This window comes from Sceloporus undulatus, chromosome 8, assembly GCF_019175285.1.
Source record: "Sceloporus undulatus isolate JIND9_A2432 ecotype Alabama chromosome 8, SceUnd_v1.1, whole genome shotgun sequence".
Taxonomy (NCBI): Eukaryota; Metazoa; Chordata; class Lepidosauria; order Squamata; family Phrynosomatidae; genus Sceloporus; species Sceloporus undulatus.
This window is the reverse complement of record NC_056529.1, coordinates 27,412,083-27,429,876: the sequence shown is the minus strand read 5'-3', so window position 1 is coordinate 27,429,876 and position 17,794 is coordinate 27,412,083. Positions and strand designations below refer to the sequence as shown.

At 42.5% G+C, this 17,794-nt stretch overlaps 1 protein-coding gene and 1 long non-coding RNA gene across 3 annotated transcripts in view; one reads left to right on the top strand and one right to left on the bottom strand.

The window, feature by feature from the left end:
• Nucleotides 1-547: 547 nt before the first annotated feature.
• LOC121937546 (cytochrome P450 3A24-like) lies at nucleotides 548-10,636 on the bottom strand. Of its 2 annotated transcripts, XM_042480829.1 has the most exons (13): nucleotides 10,364-10,621; nucleotides 9,257-9,350; nucleotides 9,056-9,108; nucleotides 8,148-8,247; nucleotides 7,913-8,026; nucleotides 6,559-6,647; nucleotides 5,757-5,905; nucleotides 5,502-5,629; nucleotides 5,194-5,272; nucleotides 4,607-4,767; nucleotides 3,602-3,828; nucleotides 2,561-2,723; nucleotides 548-2,098 (listed from the first exon to the last, which is right to left on the bottom strand). In XM_042480829.1, the coding sequence occupies exons 1-13, from the start codon at nucleotides 10,432-10,434 to the stop codon at nucleotides 2,006-2,008; spliced, it is 1,521 nt and encodes a 506-aa protein (XP_042336763.1). In that variant the 5' UTR covers nucleotides 10,435-10,621; the 3' UTR covers nucleotides 548-2,005. The 2 variants fall into 2 exon arrangements, 1 of the variants encoding a protein (XP_042336763.1); XR_006105163.1 differs by lacking the exon at nucleotides 548-2,098 and having other exon boundaries at nucleotides 2,587-2,723; nucleotides 3,602-3,746; nucleotides 10,364-10,636.
• Nucleotides 10,637-12,393: 1,757 nt separating this feature from the next.
• The window catches only part of LOC121914553, a 20,984-nt gene continuing 15,583 nt past the window's right edge, over nucleotides 12,394-17,794 (top strand). The window contains exon 1 of the long non-coding RNA XR_006100545.1: nucleotides 12,394-12,561. This is a non-coding gene — a long non-coding RNA (uncharacterized LOC121914553). The remainder of the gene's footprint in view (nucleotides 12,562-17,794) is intronic.

Sequence of the window (17,794 nt, the reverse complement as noted above, 5' to 3'; positions counted from 1 at the left end):
TCCTCCCTGCAGTACTTTCTATTAAGGCCAACTGCAGTTCCATCTTCCATAGTCTTCTCTAGCAGAGATTACTTCTATTCATTCTCTCTCAAGTCTTCTACTCTCCTTTGACTGTCACCAAAATTTTCCTCCCAGAGCTTCAGTAAAGAGAGACTCTATGGCTAAAGGTGGCCTCCAAGATTGCTTCTGTGGCCTCCAATTTCTTCAGACTCCCCAAGAGGTTTCTGGGCTTGGAAAATGGAGTACTGTATACATATCAGATTTGGACTTCTTGCCATTCCTGGGTTTGTTTGTTTGCTTGTTTGTTTTGGAGGGGGAAAGTTGCACTTTTGATCATCCATGTCACCTCTCAAAGGACTGTGGTGCAGAAACGTCATCCCATACCTAGTACAGTTGTCCATCTCTGCTCTCCCATAAAATACGGAGGGGTAGAACGTAAATTAAGCCATCCCTGTTCATGCAGGTCACCCACAAAGAATAAGTCCAATGCAAATCTGCTGCAGGTACAGAATGCCGACGCTTCAGTGATGCAAGCATTCAGTGGAACTTCAATCCATTCACTGATTTATTTAGATTGTTTATATCTTTTGAATACAAAGATGGCCAGTAACAGAATAAAAGATCATGATACACATTACAGTCTCACAAAAGTCCACATTCAAGATAAGTTGCCAAACAGGAATCAGCATAGGGATGTGACAGAAATATATTATGGAAATCAGCATAGGTATACAGCGTGAATATACTTTGGATTGTATTTCATTTTTATTCTTCTTCTGCTGAAAAAAGCCAACTAAAGTAATTAAAAAGAAAGGTTTGACTAGGGCATATAAATACCAATAGTGAATACCAATAGACCGAATAAACTATTGATACCAATAGTGAAGATGTATGATGGAGAGAAAGGAGGGATTAGTTCTGTGCCTGAGATCCCACCATCAAGAAAGAGCCCTGCTGCAGATTTGGCACCCAAATGCCTTCCTTCCCTAAAGATGTAATAACAGAAGTTCAATAAAGATCCTTCTTTTTTCCCATCTTGGCAATTTATGATTATCAAGGACAGACTATTACAGAGGTAGATGCTATTTTCACATGTTTGTGGTGAGAATGTAGATTAAGATATTAAGTAGGTGAGATTTGGATAAGTGGATAAAGAGTATGCCTGGCTGAGACAGCTGCATTTGGAACACCAAAATACCATAAAGGCACCAGATTTGGTCTGATCTTGGAAGCTAGGCAAGGTCAGCCCTGGTTAGTACTTGGATGGGAGACCGCCAATGAATACCAGGCGCTGTAGGCTATATTTCAGAGGAAGAAACTGGCAAAGCCACCTGTGAGTATTCCTTACCCAAGAAAAACCTATGAAATTCATGGGGTTGCCATAAGTCCAAAGGCAACCTGAAAGCACATAAACACACAGATGAGGTCTAAACATTTGCTGTTAGATACTGATGAATCATTATGGCCTGCACTGCTCACCTGTACCTGAAATCATCATTTCCTATCATTGTAATTGCATACTATTTATTTCATATATTAATTTTCTTGTAAACTGTAGCGAGGAGAAAATAATTTCCCCAAAAAGCAGCATAAAAATATAATGTTCTCTTTTCTGGAAACAATTTTATTCAAAACATAGGGGTGGACTTGTCCGTTTTCTTACATCAATGTTGATCCCATCTAAGCTTATTTTAAGGAAATTAAAATTGCAGTCTTATACATAGTAAACTGGAAACAGGCTGTTGAACTCAATGCAGCTTATTTAGAAATAGTTTGGTTTAGGACCGAATCATAGGAGTACTATTTCATTGAAGCTCTTGGGAGGAGAAAAGACCTACAAACTCCTTCGTTTTGGTTTTCTTCATCCAAGTCACCAGTCCTGCGCGACGTGACGGAAACCATTTATACATCTCACACGAAATCTTTAGTCCACTTCCTTCAAGGTATTAATTCGATATGATGCAGAAGAGAGGAATTAGCAACAGTCTCTTGGTTACATCCAACTTTATCCAGATCCAGCCACGACTCTGGGAACCAGCTTCAGCTTGATGGGCTTTTTGGGTTGCAGGAAGCCCTTGCTGTCCAATTCCAAGGGGATCTTTCCCATTAAGACAAGGAAAGAAGGGAAGAAAAAAAGAAGAAATGGTTAGTTAATAGGACAAAGGAAAGATTCCAAGAACATTGGAAACAACTGGAAAGTCCACAGAGAGCTCTGGTGTTCCGCATTTCTATTGTTTTCAGTTCACCTCGAGCTCTTTCCACACACCTGACGATGCATTAAATAAGAGTACAAAGAAGTGTCAAAGAGTGTGTTTGCACTTCCATCTCACTACTGAGCCAGTAAGCTCACACTTTGAAGTGTCGGCACAGTTATCCAGGGGCGATGAATGCTAGAACTTTGAAAACAATTGAGGTTATTGAACAAGAGATAAAGCATGGGATGAAGGGGCACACATGTATGATTGAAATGGGCCATTCACTTTCGGTGACTGGATATATGCAAACCGTTCTCCTGCAGCAGGACAGCTGCATCTGTCTAAGAGCAAATCTCTTTGCTTACCGGTGTCTCTTTGCAAGTCCAAAAGGAAAATCTTTGCAGCAGGACCACAGCGGCTACTTTCAAGGAGAGCAGAGCAAAGCGCATCCCGATGCAGTTCCTGGGACCTGCTCCGAAAGGCAAGTAGACGTACGGATCTAGGGTTTGCCTGTTCTCTTTACTGAACCTGTTTGCAAAGTGAAAGAGAGGAAAACGGTGAATGAAGCTTCTATTCCAAAAGAAAAGTGCCGCGAGACAAGAAGCAACGCACACCATTGATCCTTTGCTCTGGGGGAGACCTGAGACCCAGACTGGTATTCAGGAGCTATTAGTTGTGGAAGGAACTCATTTTAGTGAAATGACTGCTCTAAGGGAAGACTCAAAGGGCAAGTTCTTTAGGAGAATAAATGTGAGTATGTGGCTTAGTACTTGGATGGGAGACGGCTAATGAATACCAGGCTCTGGATCCTATATTTCAGAGGAGGGAACTGGCAAAAATCACCTTTGAATATATTCCTTTTTAATTACTCTTTATTAGTATTATAACGACTTACAATAATAAGTCTTTTACATAATATTCCACAAATACTGTATATGATATATCACATTATATCCCGATATATTCCTTGCCTAAGAAAACTCCTTGAAATTCATGGAATTGTCATGAGGCGACTTGAGGGCACATGTATTGCACACGTTTGCACACATATGCACACATGTTCTTGCCATGGCCATCATTGTCCAGTTGGGGCTCTGCTAGGAGAAATGTAGCCAAGGATTCTTAATCCTACATCCTAAAATGGATGGAGCCTGTCCAATTTACACAACGCCATTGACTCTCTTTGGCTTTTCATCTTCGGAATTAAATTCCATTATTATGTTATAGATTGGACACAGATCACAAAGGACCTTTCTTGCAAGCATAGCATTGCAAAGAAAAGGTTTTCAAACACATGCCCTTTTTCTTCTTCTTTTCTTTCTTTCTTTCTTTCTTTCTTTCTTTCTTTCTTTCTTTTGTGGAGATGCTGGAACACTTGCACCAAGTACCAAGGGACTTTCTCCTACCTCTCCGGCCTGAATTCTTCTGGTTCTGGCCAATGTTCTGGGTCACGTTGGAGGACGAAGGCAGGGATCATAGTCACAGTTCCTTTTGGGATTGTCACACCATTGATCTCCACTGTGTTTTTCGAAACCCTTTCAATCCGTCCTCCTAGAGGGTAGAGCCGGAGAGTTTCACTGACCACCATGTCAAGATACTCCATCTTAAGGAGTGTGTCATAGACTGGAGTAGCCTGTGCAAAGAAGAAGAAAAGAAGAAGGAATTGCTGGACTCTGAAAGGAATCTAGAAAAACCATTGTGTAGGAATTCTGTGGCCTAAATACCCTAAAAGCACCCGATCCCATCTGATCTTGGAAGCTAAGCATGGTCAGCTCTGTTTAGTACTCCAACAACAACAAAAAGGAGTCATTGTCTGAGAAAAATAAGACTGTCCCACACTTTTGTAGCATTTGTTTTGCAGAGTTTTAACTAGTGCCTGGTCAAGGATTCTTGGCCAGTATATTTTTCTTAGATGGGTGTATTGAAGCCAGGGCTATATATGGTTTTTCTTGGCAAGCTTTGTTCAGAAGGGATTTGCCATCACCTTCTTCTGAGGCTGGGAGCGTGACTTGCCCAAGGGAGTTTCCATGGCCCAGCCAAGATTCGAATCCTGGTCTTCTGGATTCTTAGTCCGGCATTTAAACTGCTGCACCACATTGGCTTTTCAGAGTTTCATACAGGTCAATAAAGATCACCCAAAATTTTGGACAAGTGGCCAAGGTAGTTGAGAGATTTTGGAAACTCTAATGTGCCCAAAATCTGAGTTTGCCACTTGGTCTCTCCTCTTCTAGTTACCTTCTGGAAATTCAGATTTCTGGATGCACCACTAGAAGGTTTTCAAGATGATCTGACTGAACCACATGGGTGAAATCCTTAACCTTTTATCCTCCTGCAAACTCCGTATGCTGGAGATCAGTGGATCTGTTCCTGATAAACGTGAGCCACGGTGAGCCTGACAGAGATCTTTTTACCTGGTTGGGAAGGGCCTCGTCGATCTCCTCCTGAAGCCTTTGCTGGACATCTGGATGGGTGGCCAAGCAGTAAGCCATGTAGCTGAGGGTGCTGCTGGTGGGTTCGTAGCCAGCAAAAACAAAGACGATGGCCTGGGTCAAAATCTCTTTATCATTTAGAGCTGGAAAGAAACGAGGAAAGAAAACACAGCCGTAAATCAGTTTCTGTACAGAAGCAGGCAGGAAGAATCAGGGGACATTATCAGACAAGGGAAATTGGAAGTATAATTCAATGGCAATCCGAATGCAATCAAGGGGTTTAACGTTATTGCATGATAGACTACCCCACGCAATTTTGGGCAGTGGGAAGTCAGTCCAATCATGGGGTTTCATGTTATTGCCTGAGAGGTGATCACACGCAATTTTGAGCAATGGCAAGCTATTTCCGGGCAATGGGAAGTCAGTTGGAACGCAATTCGAATTCACATAAATTAGCTGAACTAGAGAATTCACGTGAATGCGTTCGATCCCCACTTTCCTTTCATTCGAAATTAAGAGAAATTCCTCCCGTGTGATAAACTCCAAAGTATCCAATTTAATCTCTTTACCTTTATATGACTTTGCCTCTTCAGAGATGTCACCTGAACTTTGGGAGTCCAACATCATCTGCAGAAAGTCAACCCGGTCCTACAGAAGAACAGAGACACAACAGCTGACAGCTGGCAGGAGAAAACGGGCAAATGTAAGCCCACTTCTCCCTGCATCCAAATGAAGCATCCCAAAGACGACAAGTTGCTCCATGGGTTTAGAGGCAGCTGATCTCGGTGCAACCATTAATTTAATCTCAGAGCAATGGTTCCAAGTGGACACAGATTCACAGAAGTGGAAAGAAGCCACAGCTATGGCTCAGCCTGACCTTATGACCATTCTTTTGCCGGTCCTTCTTGATCTTTTTGAAGGCACCTGTGAAGAACTCTGTGATGGATCTGGGCGTTAGGCTGAACTTGAGTGTCTCCAGCAGTGGTTTGAGAAATGGAAAGATGACTGGGAAAGAGAAGAGGCCTTTTGTAAAGGAAGCGGATCTATAAACCAGTAAGGAAATGCCATCAACTCACATTTCTCCCTGTGAAGGAATAAGGGGTCCAAAGGCTTAAACAAAACAGAGACATACCAATGGCGATTAGAAGTGGATTTACAAAGTTGAACTTGATGATCTTCTTGATGTTTATGACAAACGGGTCGTTGGGGTTGTTTATGGAGTCGATGTTGATGCTGAACGAAGTGCTGGTGATCACATCCATGCTGTAGGCTCCAAAGATGCTGGCATAAAGAGAATATATGAGGGGAATATATGCATTTATCTAAATACCATGCCATAAAACAAACTATTTCAACCCTGAAAACAAAATCACCGTTGCATTTTGTTATCTTATTTCTAGTCTATATCTTGGAAGCCACCTTAAAATGTGCCATTATCTTCAATGCGACAATTTTATATCCTCTAATAGTAAAATCAAGGATATGGTCAAAAACATACTTAGAATCACGCGGTTCATATTTCGGAACACAATTAGAGAATCAAATAAAGTAAACGGCATTTTGGGCATATTGTGATTCATTATCTTAAAAAAGAAAACAACACAATCATGTGATTTTATACACACACACACACACACACACACACACTAATTTAAAATCATATATCTGCAAAATACAACTCACACCAGCCAAGGATAGCCAATGATAAGAGATTGTGAGAACTGTAGCCTAAAACATCTGAACGGCCAGAACATTGCAGCCTGTGCATTAAACCACTGGCTCCTGAAATGCCGCATGAAATGCCCCTTCTGATTTTGCAAAATGTGCCAGTCGATGGATACATCAAACAGAGAGATACAAAATGGGCAGCACACCTTGCTGTCCATTGCTTCAGTCAAACATTGGCAATACTTGCCACACAAAGAGTTACTCACTCTTTCATGTTTATGGATTCGTCATTTTCCACTCTCTTCTGGACATTCTTCACCAGCATCTTTCCATAATGGTTGATAATGGGAAACATCTGAAACGCAGATCAAAACCTGAGATGGTCTTTGGGTGTCCATTAAGTGAAATCAACACCAACAAACAGTTTGGAACAGACACTTGCAATCTCTTTGTGTGTTGCATCCCTTTGCACATCATTGATAAGGAGCTGGACCAATTTTTCCTTTTATGGCGGTGCTGCCAAGCCACTTGTGATGGATTTGCTCCGTTAGGAGTTCAGTTTAGCCTAATTGCATGTAGATTAGCAGAATAGCTCAATCTTCTGAAGGAGGTCATTTTCTCATTCTCCTAGATATCCCCAGCCTCCTTAGATTTGATGGTAGCCTAAACACACTCATTTTCTTGGTTGTGTTATTGTTGCAACACATGTTAAGCCAAGAGTAGATCTTGACTCACCAGTTGAAGTTGTGTGAATTCAAGAATTTCACAGCAATTCTCAGTACTATACTTACAATATGGAGAAGGAAAGAAATTGGGATGGGGGATGAAATCAAACCCTGTCTGTGAGAAAGAGGTTGTTTGAATATCACCAGATTGTAACTTTGGTGACTGTAGTAAAACAATAGCTTTTGAATTATCTGCTACTGGGAAGCCTTGAGTACCTGTCATAGCTTTGTGAGGGCCCTCAATGAAACAACCAGTAAGAGGGACATAATGATTCATATTGTGTTAGTCAAATTGGACATTCATATTGTGTTAGACAATTAGACATCTCATTCGGACGCATCATAGCTTTACTCCATCTGGCTTAGTATTGTTGATATTCACTGGCAGAGACTCCAGGGTTTCAGACAGGGACCATTCCCAGCTCTATCTGGGGATGCTAAGGACTGAACCTTCAAAGGTTCTTCTCTTTAAATTATGCAGTCTACCTTCTAAATTACTGCAGTTTCCAAAGGTGTTCAGGCACTACTGAAGAACGGATCCATTATTCCTGATTTTCATGTTCATGTGTTCTTGGTTGCATTCAGTTTACAGAGGGTAGTGCACAATACCCATAGGCCTAGCTAATGCCTGCATGAATCAAGTATGTGCCACAGAAGTAAGTAGTAAGTGGAAGAGGTTTTGTTTTTGCACAGAGGCTGATGTGAAACCCTCCCCCCCCCGAAAAGTCTGAATACCACTGTGTTTTTTGGTTTAGAAACAGAACACTTTTCGTGAATGCTCAATAAATACAGGAATTGCAATGGTAATCTACTGTTCCAATGGTAAGATGCTTAAGGCAGCAGTTAGAAATATTCATTAAGGAGCATTATACCCAAAGAAGCCTCCTTGACTTACTTCTTTCAGTCTCCCGCTGGTGAAGTTGGGAGAGAGAACGGTGCGAATCCTCTTCCACTGTTCGTCCGCAACTATCACTATTGATGAATCTAGGTCTCCATTCAGGCCAAAGTCCTAAGTCACCCAAGGTAGGAAGAAAGCAGTAATGAGTGTGACTTGTACCCATCATCCTTATCTTATCTGCTTAGCTATACAGTACATGTTATTGGAGGAAGCCTTGCCAATAGATACCTACCCGGCGGTTGGTGAAATGAGTGTAGCATTCTTTCACCAGGATGGCTTTGATGATGGTGGGGTCCAGAATAGCCATCACCGGTTGACGGCCATCAAAAATTCTAGTTGCCGAAGAGGGAGAAAAATTAATGTCTTAGCAATTGTTGCTTGAATGCTGTTATCAGTTTGTGAGGAGGAATCGAGTATCAAAGTCATGGCTGTCTGCTATCAAGTACAAAGTAATGGACAACTCAAAGGTCAAGAGAGGAACCGTGTGTGTGCTGGAGATCTGGAATGGGTAGAGAAATTACCTAGGAAGCTACTATTCCTTATGGCTAAATGGCTATGGCTGGAAGCTACATGGGTTGATTTGCACATAGGGCCCATACAGACAGGCCAAAATAAAGCTGCTTCGGGTCACTTTGGAGGTATGCTGTTTAAATGATGCATGCGTCCTAAGAGTCCCAAAGCCGCACCAAAACCATGCTCCAGTCCGTGTGCCATGGGGCCTCCAAACTATCCTGTTACTTGAATTGTGGTGTAAAACATTCAACTATGAGAAAGCCAAATAGGATGGCTTCTATCTTGGCTTCTGCTTCAAGTAACGGCAAGTCTTGGGCCATCTTTATTCAAGACTATCTGGATGGGCACGAGGGGGCATCCAGTGCCAACCTGCACCCCTCCTCTTTCTCTTCCATGCCTTTGTTTTAACCTCTCCCATTGATAGCAATAAATTCCCAGGCTACCTACACACCTTACCCAGGTAAGGCACAAAGGCCAGAATGTGGGTTTGCTGGGTTGGGCTTGGCATGCCTTTGCATGTCTGTTTTAAAAATAGATTTTGCGGGATTATGAGTTAGCAACAGCCAGCCAATTCTCCCTCTCAATCCACTGTCCTTCCCATGAGGTTTCACTCTGTAGCAAACTCACCCCCAGATTTTGCCATACTTCTGATAACATTTCTGGTCGAAATCAAGAACTCCCTGCCGAGAGAAAAGAGACATCAGAAAATCATGAATGCTCTGCAAGGGAGACTTACAATCGATCTCTAAACAGCTTTGCTTCCACCACTCAGTTGCATTTGGCTTCTCCCTAAGGGTGACCCTCACATTGCCATCCCTTGATACTCACTTTCCGGTATTCGAGAAAAGTGCCAATGAAAGGCAAAGGCTTTGGTCCAGGAATGCCCAGCTTCTTAAAGAAATTGTAGGGCCAGATGCCATAGCTGGAAAGACAACCAGTGCAAGAGAGATCAGTCAAGACACTCGGGTTTAGAGGGACTGGAAGAACATTTGCAAGAAGACACAAAGTGGGCTAAAACCAACATATTTGATCAGTGCTAAGCTGGAAAGACAGGCAAGAAGGGTGAGAGACATCCGTGAGATGTTCCATTTGAGAGGCTTCAGAAGAACTAGGAGAGAAGAAGCAATCTGGGTTAGTACTGACATACTCCAGCAGTGCTAACTTTTGATCTAATAAATATCCCCATAGTGGCAGAATTCAAAGACATAGCTGTGTTAGTCTGTAGAATCAGTATGTAGAGAGATCTTGAAGCATCTTTAATTGAAAGAAGTTGGCAGCATGAGCTTTTTTAGACTTGAGTCTACTTCTCCTTCCTCAGATGCAAATGCAAAGACTTGGCAGGTTGCCTTTATTATTATTAAATGTTCCTTGTTGGAAGGCCGGAAAGCTTTTCCCTTTATATAGACTGAACAAGATGCCAAAAAACATCCCATGTTTGGCGTGTTGGCCCTTGCGAAAGACAGAAATGTGTCACCATGTAATTTATGAATGTGGACCATATGTTCATTTTTACGAGAAACACATGGCTAGGTTAACCAAAATCATTTGCTATTTGGATAAAACAGAAACTTTTTAATTGCGCCTTCCCAATTGTCAGCCCTGCGTGTCATGGATTTCTACTCATTTGCAAATTTGTAAACCTGATAGCAAAGCCTAGTGGTTAGACTCCAGAGGCCAGAGTTTGGTTCTCTGCTCAGCCATGAAACCATATGGGTGCCCTTGGGTAAGTCACATACTCTCAGCCTCGGGGGAGGTAAAGGCAAACCTCCTCTGGATAAACCTTGCCAAGGAAATCCCAGGATAGGGTTGCCATAAGTCGGAACTGACTTGAAAGCACACAACAACAACAACAACAACAACAACAGGCAAAATCTATTCCAAAAGCACCCCATTTCACCGACTGCCACACACACATATACACCTGGTTATACTTACAGGAGAAAGAGGGCCAAGAAGACCACAAGGAGTACCCAAGTTTGTAGGGAAAAGCTGGGAAGGAAATCCATTTTGCACCCTCCACGCAGTAAAAACCTTTCTTCCTTTCTTCTCTTTCTCTTCTGGGAGTTTTCAAAGAGAAGAAAATATTTTCTGCTCAGCTCTGCCAGCTGGTGCCCTTATAGGACCCAGTCTCTCTTTCAAGGGGCACAGAGATTTCCTTGTTGACTTTGACAGAATAAACCCTGCCCAGCCGGCATTGCCTTTGCCCTCCTCCTGACTCTCTCCGCCCTCCAGAAGTCAGATTTTTTTTTATTATTGCCGTTGTTCTTGCAACTTGCAAGCAGAGCCCTCCTTGGCATAGCTGTCTGCCAACTAAAGCAATGGACTTGTCTGGAGAAGAGCCCTTGGCATCTCACCATCACCTTTGAACATTTGTTTGTGGGACAGCTTGTAACTACTGCAAACCACTGCCACATTGATGCAGAAATAATGCAGGTCTCCAAAGTAGTAGTGCAATGCTCAAACCATGCTGGCTCTCCACTGTATTCCTCCGCCGCCTCCTCCTCCTGCCAACTGTTACATATACATATTACTCTTTCCCCAGCCTGACATTTATTGAATATGGATGTGTATGTGTGTGTGTCAAGATCACACTTTTCAGTGCTTATGTGGTATTTCACAATCGTTGTTTGTTGTTGTTGTGTGCCTCCAAGTCATTTCCAACTTATGCAGACCATAAGGTAAACCTATCATTGGGGTTTCTTGGCAAGATTTGTTAAGAGGAGGTTTGCCATTTCCTTCCCCTGAGGCTGAGAGAGTGTGACTTGCCCATGGTCTCTCACTGGATTTTATGGATGAGTCAGGAATCGAACCCTGTTGTTCAGAGCTGTAGTCCAAGACTCAAACCACTACGCCACGCGGCTCTATTTCACAACCACATACAACATAAAGTCCTGTTTCGTACTCATACCCACCAACATTTAGCAGATGAAAAGTGGAACATGTGGCCAAACAACATCAGAGTGTGGTCAGGATGGCACACACTATTAAAGAGCAAAGAGAGGCTGTGCCAGTTTACTTTTGTCTGAGTCTACTGGGAAGGGCAAGACTCTGCCCCTGCTTTGCTTTCCCTCTTCCTGACTTAATTGGATGCAAACCACGTTTGCGCTTTGAATTCAGTTGGCAACAACGAAGGTAGAACAAAGACAGAAAGCCAGGTGGGGAGGGAGATCAACTGGAACAATTTAAAAGCAGCTGAGAAAGTGGAATGGCAAGGGATTAACTGGGATTTTCCCTTCTGGCTCAGGACTGCTGAAGGGTGGGTCATACTTGTGCCAAATGCATGCCCAGTCTAGAGCAAAGGATGCACAGACTGGGTATGTTACTGTACCATAGTTAGCTGGCATGGTGTTGCCCTCCTCACATGCTCTGACTGGCGGCATCCATGGAGAAGTAGTATCTGAGTCTTTAAGGCAGTGGTTCTCAAACTCTCATCCTTCGGCTCCCAGGAGTCCCAATCAATATGAGAAATGTTTAGGAATTTTGGGAGTTGAAGTCCCAACCATCTGGAAGAAAAAAGATTGAGAGCCACTGCTTTAAGGCCTTGGGATGCCTCCCAGCAGTTCCCTAACTTTGGTCCTCCAGGCATTTTGGATGTCAGCTTCCAGAATTCCTGACTGTTGGCTGGGGCTTCTGGGAGATGAAGTCCCAAAACTTGGAGGACCAAAGTTTGCAAATCATTGCTCTAGACAGGCATGGAGAAAGCAACCAGAGGTAGCTTTGCTCACCCTGATTTCTGACTCATTACAAGCTGCACCTGTTTCATTTCAACCACATTGAAAAAGCTGGGATAGAGATAAGCCATTAGAGTTTTGGATGTGCTTCTTATTATTCTTATTTTATATAATCAATCCTCCAATTTTACTCTTCTAGGCATAGGAGCCCTGTTTTCTTTTGCACGTGGATACACTTTACCCTTTCCCAGTGCACATGGACCAAGCTGTTGAACCATTGGGAAAGACTTTGGGTAATCCCCAGGTCACTAGGGCTGTTCTGCAATCTCACAAAGGAGTAGATTTGGATGTGACATATCCGTTCCAGTCAACTCAGCCACCTCCTGACTTGTTACGGAAAAACCTCTCCAATGATGTAACTTCACCGTAATGAAGACTTTGTCTCCTTTCTTCCCTTAAAAGGTGAGTAGCCAAAATGTTGCTTGGAATTCAAGAACTACAAGAGGCCAACAGTGGCCTCTGTGTGGCAAGCAAGAAAGTACACTTCTAACTGAGCTGCCTGGCATTTGAGTTTCTTGCAATTGACCGGGTTGCCTGCCACCATTTGTAGACTTTTGGTGTAGCAAAATCCTGTACGAAATTGAGGGAAAACCTTGGGTTTTTTAAAAAAACCCTTAGGACATAGTTGGTGGTTTAATAAGGCCCAAGAAGACATGAGTTGCTGTGACATTTGATTGAAGTGGTGACAATTCTCATGATATTTTTGCACACATTTATATGTAGGAAATGGAATGGCATGACAAGCTACACCTCTTTTAGGTGCAGTAGTCCTCTCTGGTTTTGTACTTGCCTCTCCTTAGTTTACCTGAAATGCTTATGGGATACAATGCACTCGGTCCAAACTGTTGCAGCTGGGAACAAAGAGCTATAAACTTCACTTTACCTTTTGTAAGACAGTATTTGCTCATGCGAGGAAGTGTCTTTGCCATAAAGCTGCAATTTCCAGCCAAGTCAGGCACCTCCTGACTGGCTATATAAACACACAAAGATCGTCTTAATGATGCAACCCCAGAGACATGAAATGTGAGTAATCCTATTGCACCACGAAACAAATGTTTTGCAAGAAACATGGGAGTGTTCCTTTCTGTGTCACTTCTAAGAGGTTTCACTGATTATTGTATAGTTTGTAGTTCCTAGTATTTGTCGATTGAGAGAAAGTAGAGGAAATGTTACTTGAAAGGCATGGCAAAACAGAATCTTTTTTCATTGATTTAAAAAACAACAACAACGAGAACAGCTGCCGGCTTTGTCACATTCAAGCTAGTGGCACTTCTGTCCCTGCGTCCCCATAGGCTACAGCCTATAGAGATTTAAATTTATACACTTCATTTTGCCATATGTCTTTTCTCGCTTAATACCCCTCCTTTCTTCAATGGAGCTGGAGGTAAAAGAGAATGCTCTCCCTACACTCTTTTTAATCCAGTTTTGCAGCAACGTTACTAGATGAGACTCAATTGCATCTGAATGTGCAATAGTCTTCTTTGACCCCTTTGTGTGAATTGGGATGAAAGAGAAAACTAATATGGGAGTAGGCTGGCTGTTTATATTTGCTGGCATTTGGGTAGTGACCTACGCATGTGTTAGTCGTCCTATGCTTGTGGGGCAAATTATTCACCATAGATGTATTCTGGTGGCAGAGGTGGCGTTTCACATAGAGCATTGCTGTGCATTGTGGTTGCACAGTGTGCATTGTGGTTGTGCGTTGACCTGTGTTGTGCAATGTGGCTCTTATGTATGGCGGTTGTGCAGCGCTGGTGTAACACACCTCTGCATGGGGATATTTATGCTCTGGGAATCACTGAGCTACAGCATCCCCAGGTGTCCAGCCCCTTTTTGAAAACATCCAGAGGCCTCATTCCCACTACCTTTGAAATTGGGTTGTGAATCAGTCTGAATCAGTTCAAATGACACTGGTTCCCACTTAAATCGATTTGCTGAAGCGATTCGGTGAGGAGGGGGGCATGCACCAGACCCGTTTAACCTGCATCTTTTTGATGCTGATTTTTTCCGCGTCTTTTTCACCAAATTGATTCAACGCAAGTGTGAACCACAAAGGGATCAGAATCAATTCAAATTTGCCCTTGGGCAGGCTGGAGCTGAATCATTTTGAATTGATTCATTTGTGAAGGCGAACCACAAGTGGATTATTTTGATGCCAGAAAGTGACAGACAATGTGATTGGGGCAAGTACAGTGTAAACCGCAATCTGATGTCGCATCGATCCATCGATTCAGATCGCACACCAATTTATGTGTAAGTGGGAATGAGGCCCTGGAAGACCAAAGTTTGGGAACCACTGAGCTAGAGCCTCCCCAGCAGGGAGCTGTCGAGCCTCTTTTTGAAGACATCCAGAGAAGGAGACGCTGCCACCTCTCTAGGCATTTGGTTGCATTGCTGAAGCCCTCTTAACCATCAAGAAAAATCGACCCTCCTGGAATTTCAGACCATTAGACCTGGTCCTACCCTCTTCAATAGCAGAACACAGGCTCATCCCTTCCTCTCTATGAGAGCCCTGGACATATTTAAAGATCATGTCTTTTCTTCACCATGTCCTCTCCTTTCAAATAAGAGCAACAAGGACAATAAGAAGCATGGAGAACAAAACCCATATTGTCCTTGTTGCTCTTCTCTCAATCTGCTCTGACTTGTCTATATGCCTGTATGCCCAGACCTGAAATCAAGTCGTCTTGTTTTCTTTTGTTTTCATGACAGAGGTGGCAGCCTTTCTCCTTAAACTACTGCCCTGCAGTTTTAACATTATTGATTATTCTGACTCCACTTTTTTGTCCTTTTAAACTGAACGGTGAACATAATTGCTTTCCCCATGCCCTCTCATTATTTGCCATTCCCTGCTCCCAGTGGCTTATTATCCAGAGAATGAATGAATGAATGCACTTTTCTTTAGGAAAGTCTAGACTACAAGTTCCATGTCTTAAAATTAGAACCAATAAAAATGTTAAAGACAGGGACTTGTGCCATATTTGTGCCACCTGGGCACTCTCTAGCCACCAGCAGCTGATGGTTCATGGACCAGCACCGTTCCATGGACTCTGTCACTTTGAATAGCACTACCATAGATGACATAATGGCATGTTCACTGTGCAATGAATATTCTCCAATAGATAGAGAGGTTTGTCCAAGGGCTGCTGACTGAATATCTCTGAAACCTACCTTTGTTATGAATGCTTATTATTTTTATTACCTCCGTAGTGGATTTCACAATGTTGGTGCACAATGTTGCATGCAGAATTTATGCCATAAGACCATAAATGAGCAATGCTTGGCTTGGTTAAATCTGTAGTATGTGGTGCCAACTGTTTGCATTGTTTTAAGCTGCTGAGCAGGTGCTTTGGGAGTAAAATTTGAGTCCCTATGTAGGGAGAAAGGCGGGATATAAGATGATGATGATGATGATGATGATGATGATGATATCATTATCATCTAGGGAAGATATTTAGATCTCAGCACCTTAGTCTTCTCAATTTCTCAGGGGAGTTTATCACACGAAGGAGATTGGGAGTTTATCCCATGAATATTGTACTTATGCAAAACGATGTCACACACCGTCACATAAAACCCACCATTACTTTTGGGATTTCAGCCACAATGCCTTCCCGATATCGCTTTATTTGCGCGATTGCATGTGATGATCATTGGTGCAATGACTCGCCATTTTCCCTTTATTTGCGGGATGCTTTACATGCGCTTCAATCTCTCTTTCATGCCAAAATGAGCCCCGGTGTGATAAATTCCAGGGCGAGAAATCTCAGGGCTTGAGAAGGAAGCAAGTGTTGTCTCTGTATATATTTTCCTCATTACGTAGATGTGTTGTTCTTTTTAATCTGAATATTACATTCTGTGCAATGCTTAATGACATGTTCCCCTGTTACATCACAAGGATTTCTCCCCAAGTCTCAGGTTTTGGCCCCGAAATCACAGGCCTTCGTATACTCTTGACCTGGCAATAGTTGGGCATTGCCCTTTTGTTCTTCCCTCATTCATTTGGACACTGCTGTATAAATGCCAAGAATGATTGCTTCAGTCCATAACACAGAGAAGGACGGACTAATCCGTTTCAAGAGGGACAGTTGTTGTCATAACAGCAAGTTTAAAGCTGAATTTGCTTCGGGAAGCATGGCAGGATCACTTGAACAGAAAAGCCGTGGGTGGCGATAAGACTTTATGGTCCAGAAATAAGAGCTTGGGATTTCTGCCTGCCTTTCCTTTTCACTGTCCTAAGCTGGCTGATCAAGAGCGCACTTGGCCAGGTTTAAAATAAATAAGTATAAAGCAAACGGCGCATGCACATTCCTGGCAAAAAATGTGTTCTTTGTTAGAAGCAAACCTTGGGAATGGTGCGTTGGGGAGGAGAAGGATACGTGGGATTTCCCATTAAAAACTAATGGGAGCAGGTTGAGTTCTCCAGGACTGTCCCAACCAAGCGCTAAAAGTAAGGGCTCCTTTGCAGCGATAGGGTTAAAGTGAGATTAGTCTTTCAAAGTGGCACACTGCTTTGGTTCTGTATTCTAAGCTGACAGCAGTCATGTTTGGGAGATTAAACTGAGTGGTGCACAATGCGCTTTCCTTGCTGTTTCCTCTCCCTCTTCTGTTTCTTTTGGCTACCAGAGAATTCATATTTGATGCGAGGAAGAAGGCTTTATCTGACAGGTTTTGTTGGTATCAGGATGATAACATTATCCTTTTTCCTTTCCCAATGCCCCTTTAATGCCATGCCTCATTTTTGACCGTTCTTTCTCTTTCGACCACCACCTCTTTCGACTAAATTAAGGACTATTCTACTCAGGGGAGCCTTCCAATTTTCGTCTTGATATTATGTCCATATTATTTGTATTAATTTACCCTTTTATAGTATTGTCTTTATAATATAATCCTGTTTATGGTTTTAGATTGTGTGCCGTAAAGCACTATATAAAGCCTATGGTGTTATTCAAATAAAGGTAATAATAATAATAATAATAATAATAATAATAATAATATAAAAGAAAAGCTAAATTAATACATCTTTTAATACTCATCTCGTGGTTTTCCCAGGATATTCACGGGATAACCCCCCGATCTCCTTCGTGTGATAAACTCCAGAATCGATGCACCCATATCATGGCCTTTCCACTTTACTAAGCATTATCCTCTTTTCCAATGAGTCACATCATCTCATGATATGTCCATAGTAAAACAGCCTCATTTAGCCATCTTGCTTTCTAGGGTGAGTTCAGGCTTGATCTGCTCTAATACACATCCATTTGTCTTTTTAGCAGTCTATAGTGATTGGTAGAATTCTCCTCCAGAACCGTATTTCAAGTGAGTTTCTTCCTGCCAGTTTTTTCACTGTCCTATTTTCACAGTCCTGCAAAGACATCTGAAGTCCTATAGCCTGGATGATTCTGGCTTTGGCATTTAATGCTTTGAGCAGAAGGTTATGGGACTCAATTTACAGGACCTAAACGGAGCAGTGGAAGACAAGGACTCTTGGAGAGGTTTGATCCAGACGGTCACCTTGAGTTGGGATCAACTCCAAGACAGTTTACACAGAGACACACAGAACAATAACATGACTGAAAGCTCTCCTATCATGTTAATGCTCTATTAGTAGGGAAAGTATTTATATGGGAGCATT

Excerpts from the sequence above, each read along its gene's own strand:
- LOC121937546 (XM_042480829.1), bottom strand. The coding sequence starts at position 10,434 with ATGGATTTCCTTCCCAGCTTTTCCCTACAAACTTGGGTACTCCTTGTG. Across the intron at positions 8,248-9,055 it reads AAGTATGGCAAAATCTGGGG|AATTTTTGATGGCCGTCAAC; the intron begins GTGAGTTTGCTA and ends TTCGGCAACTAG. Across the intron at positions 8,027-8,147 it reads CTCATTTCACCAACCGCCGG|GACTTTGGCCTGAATGGAGA; the intron begins GTAGGTATCTAT and ends TGGGTGACTTAG.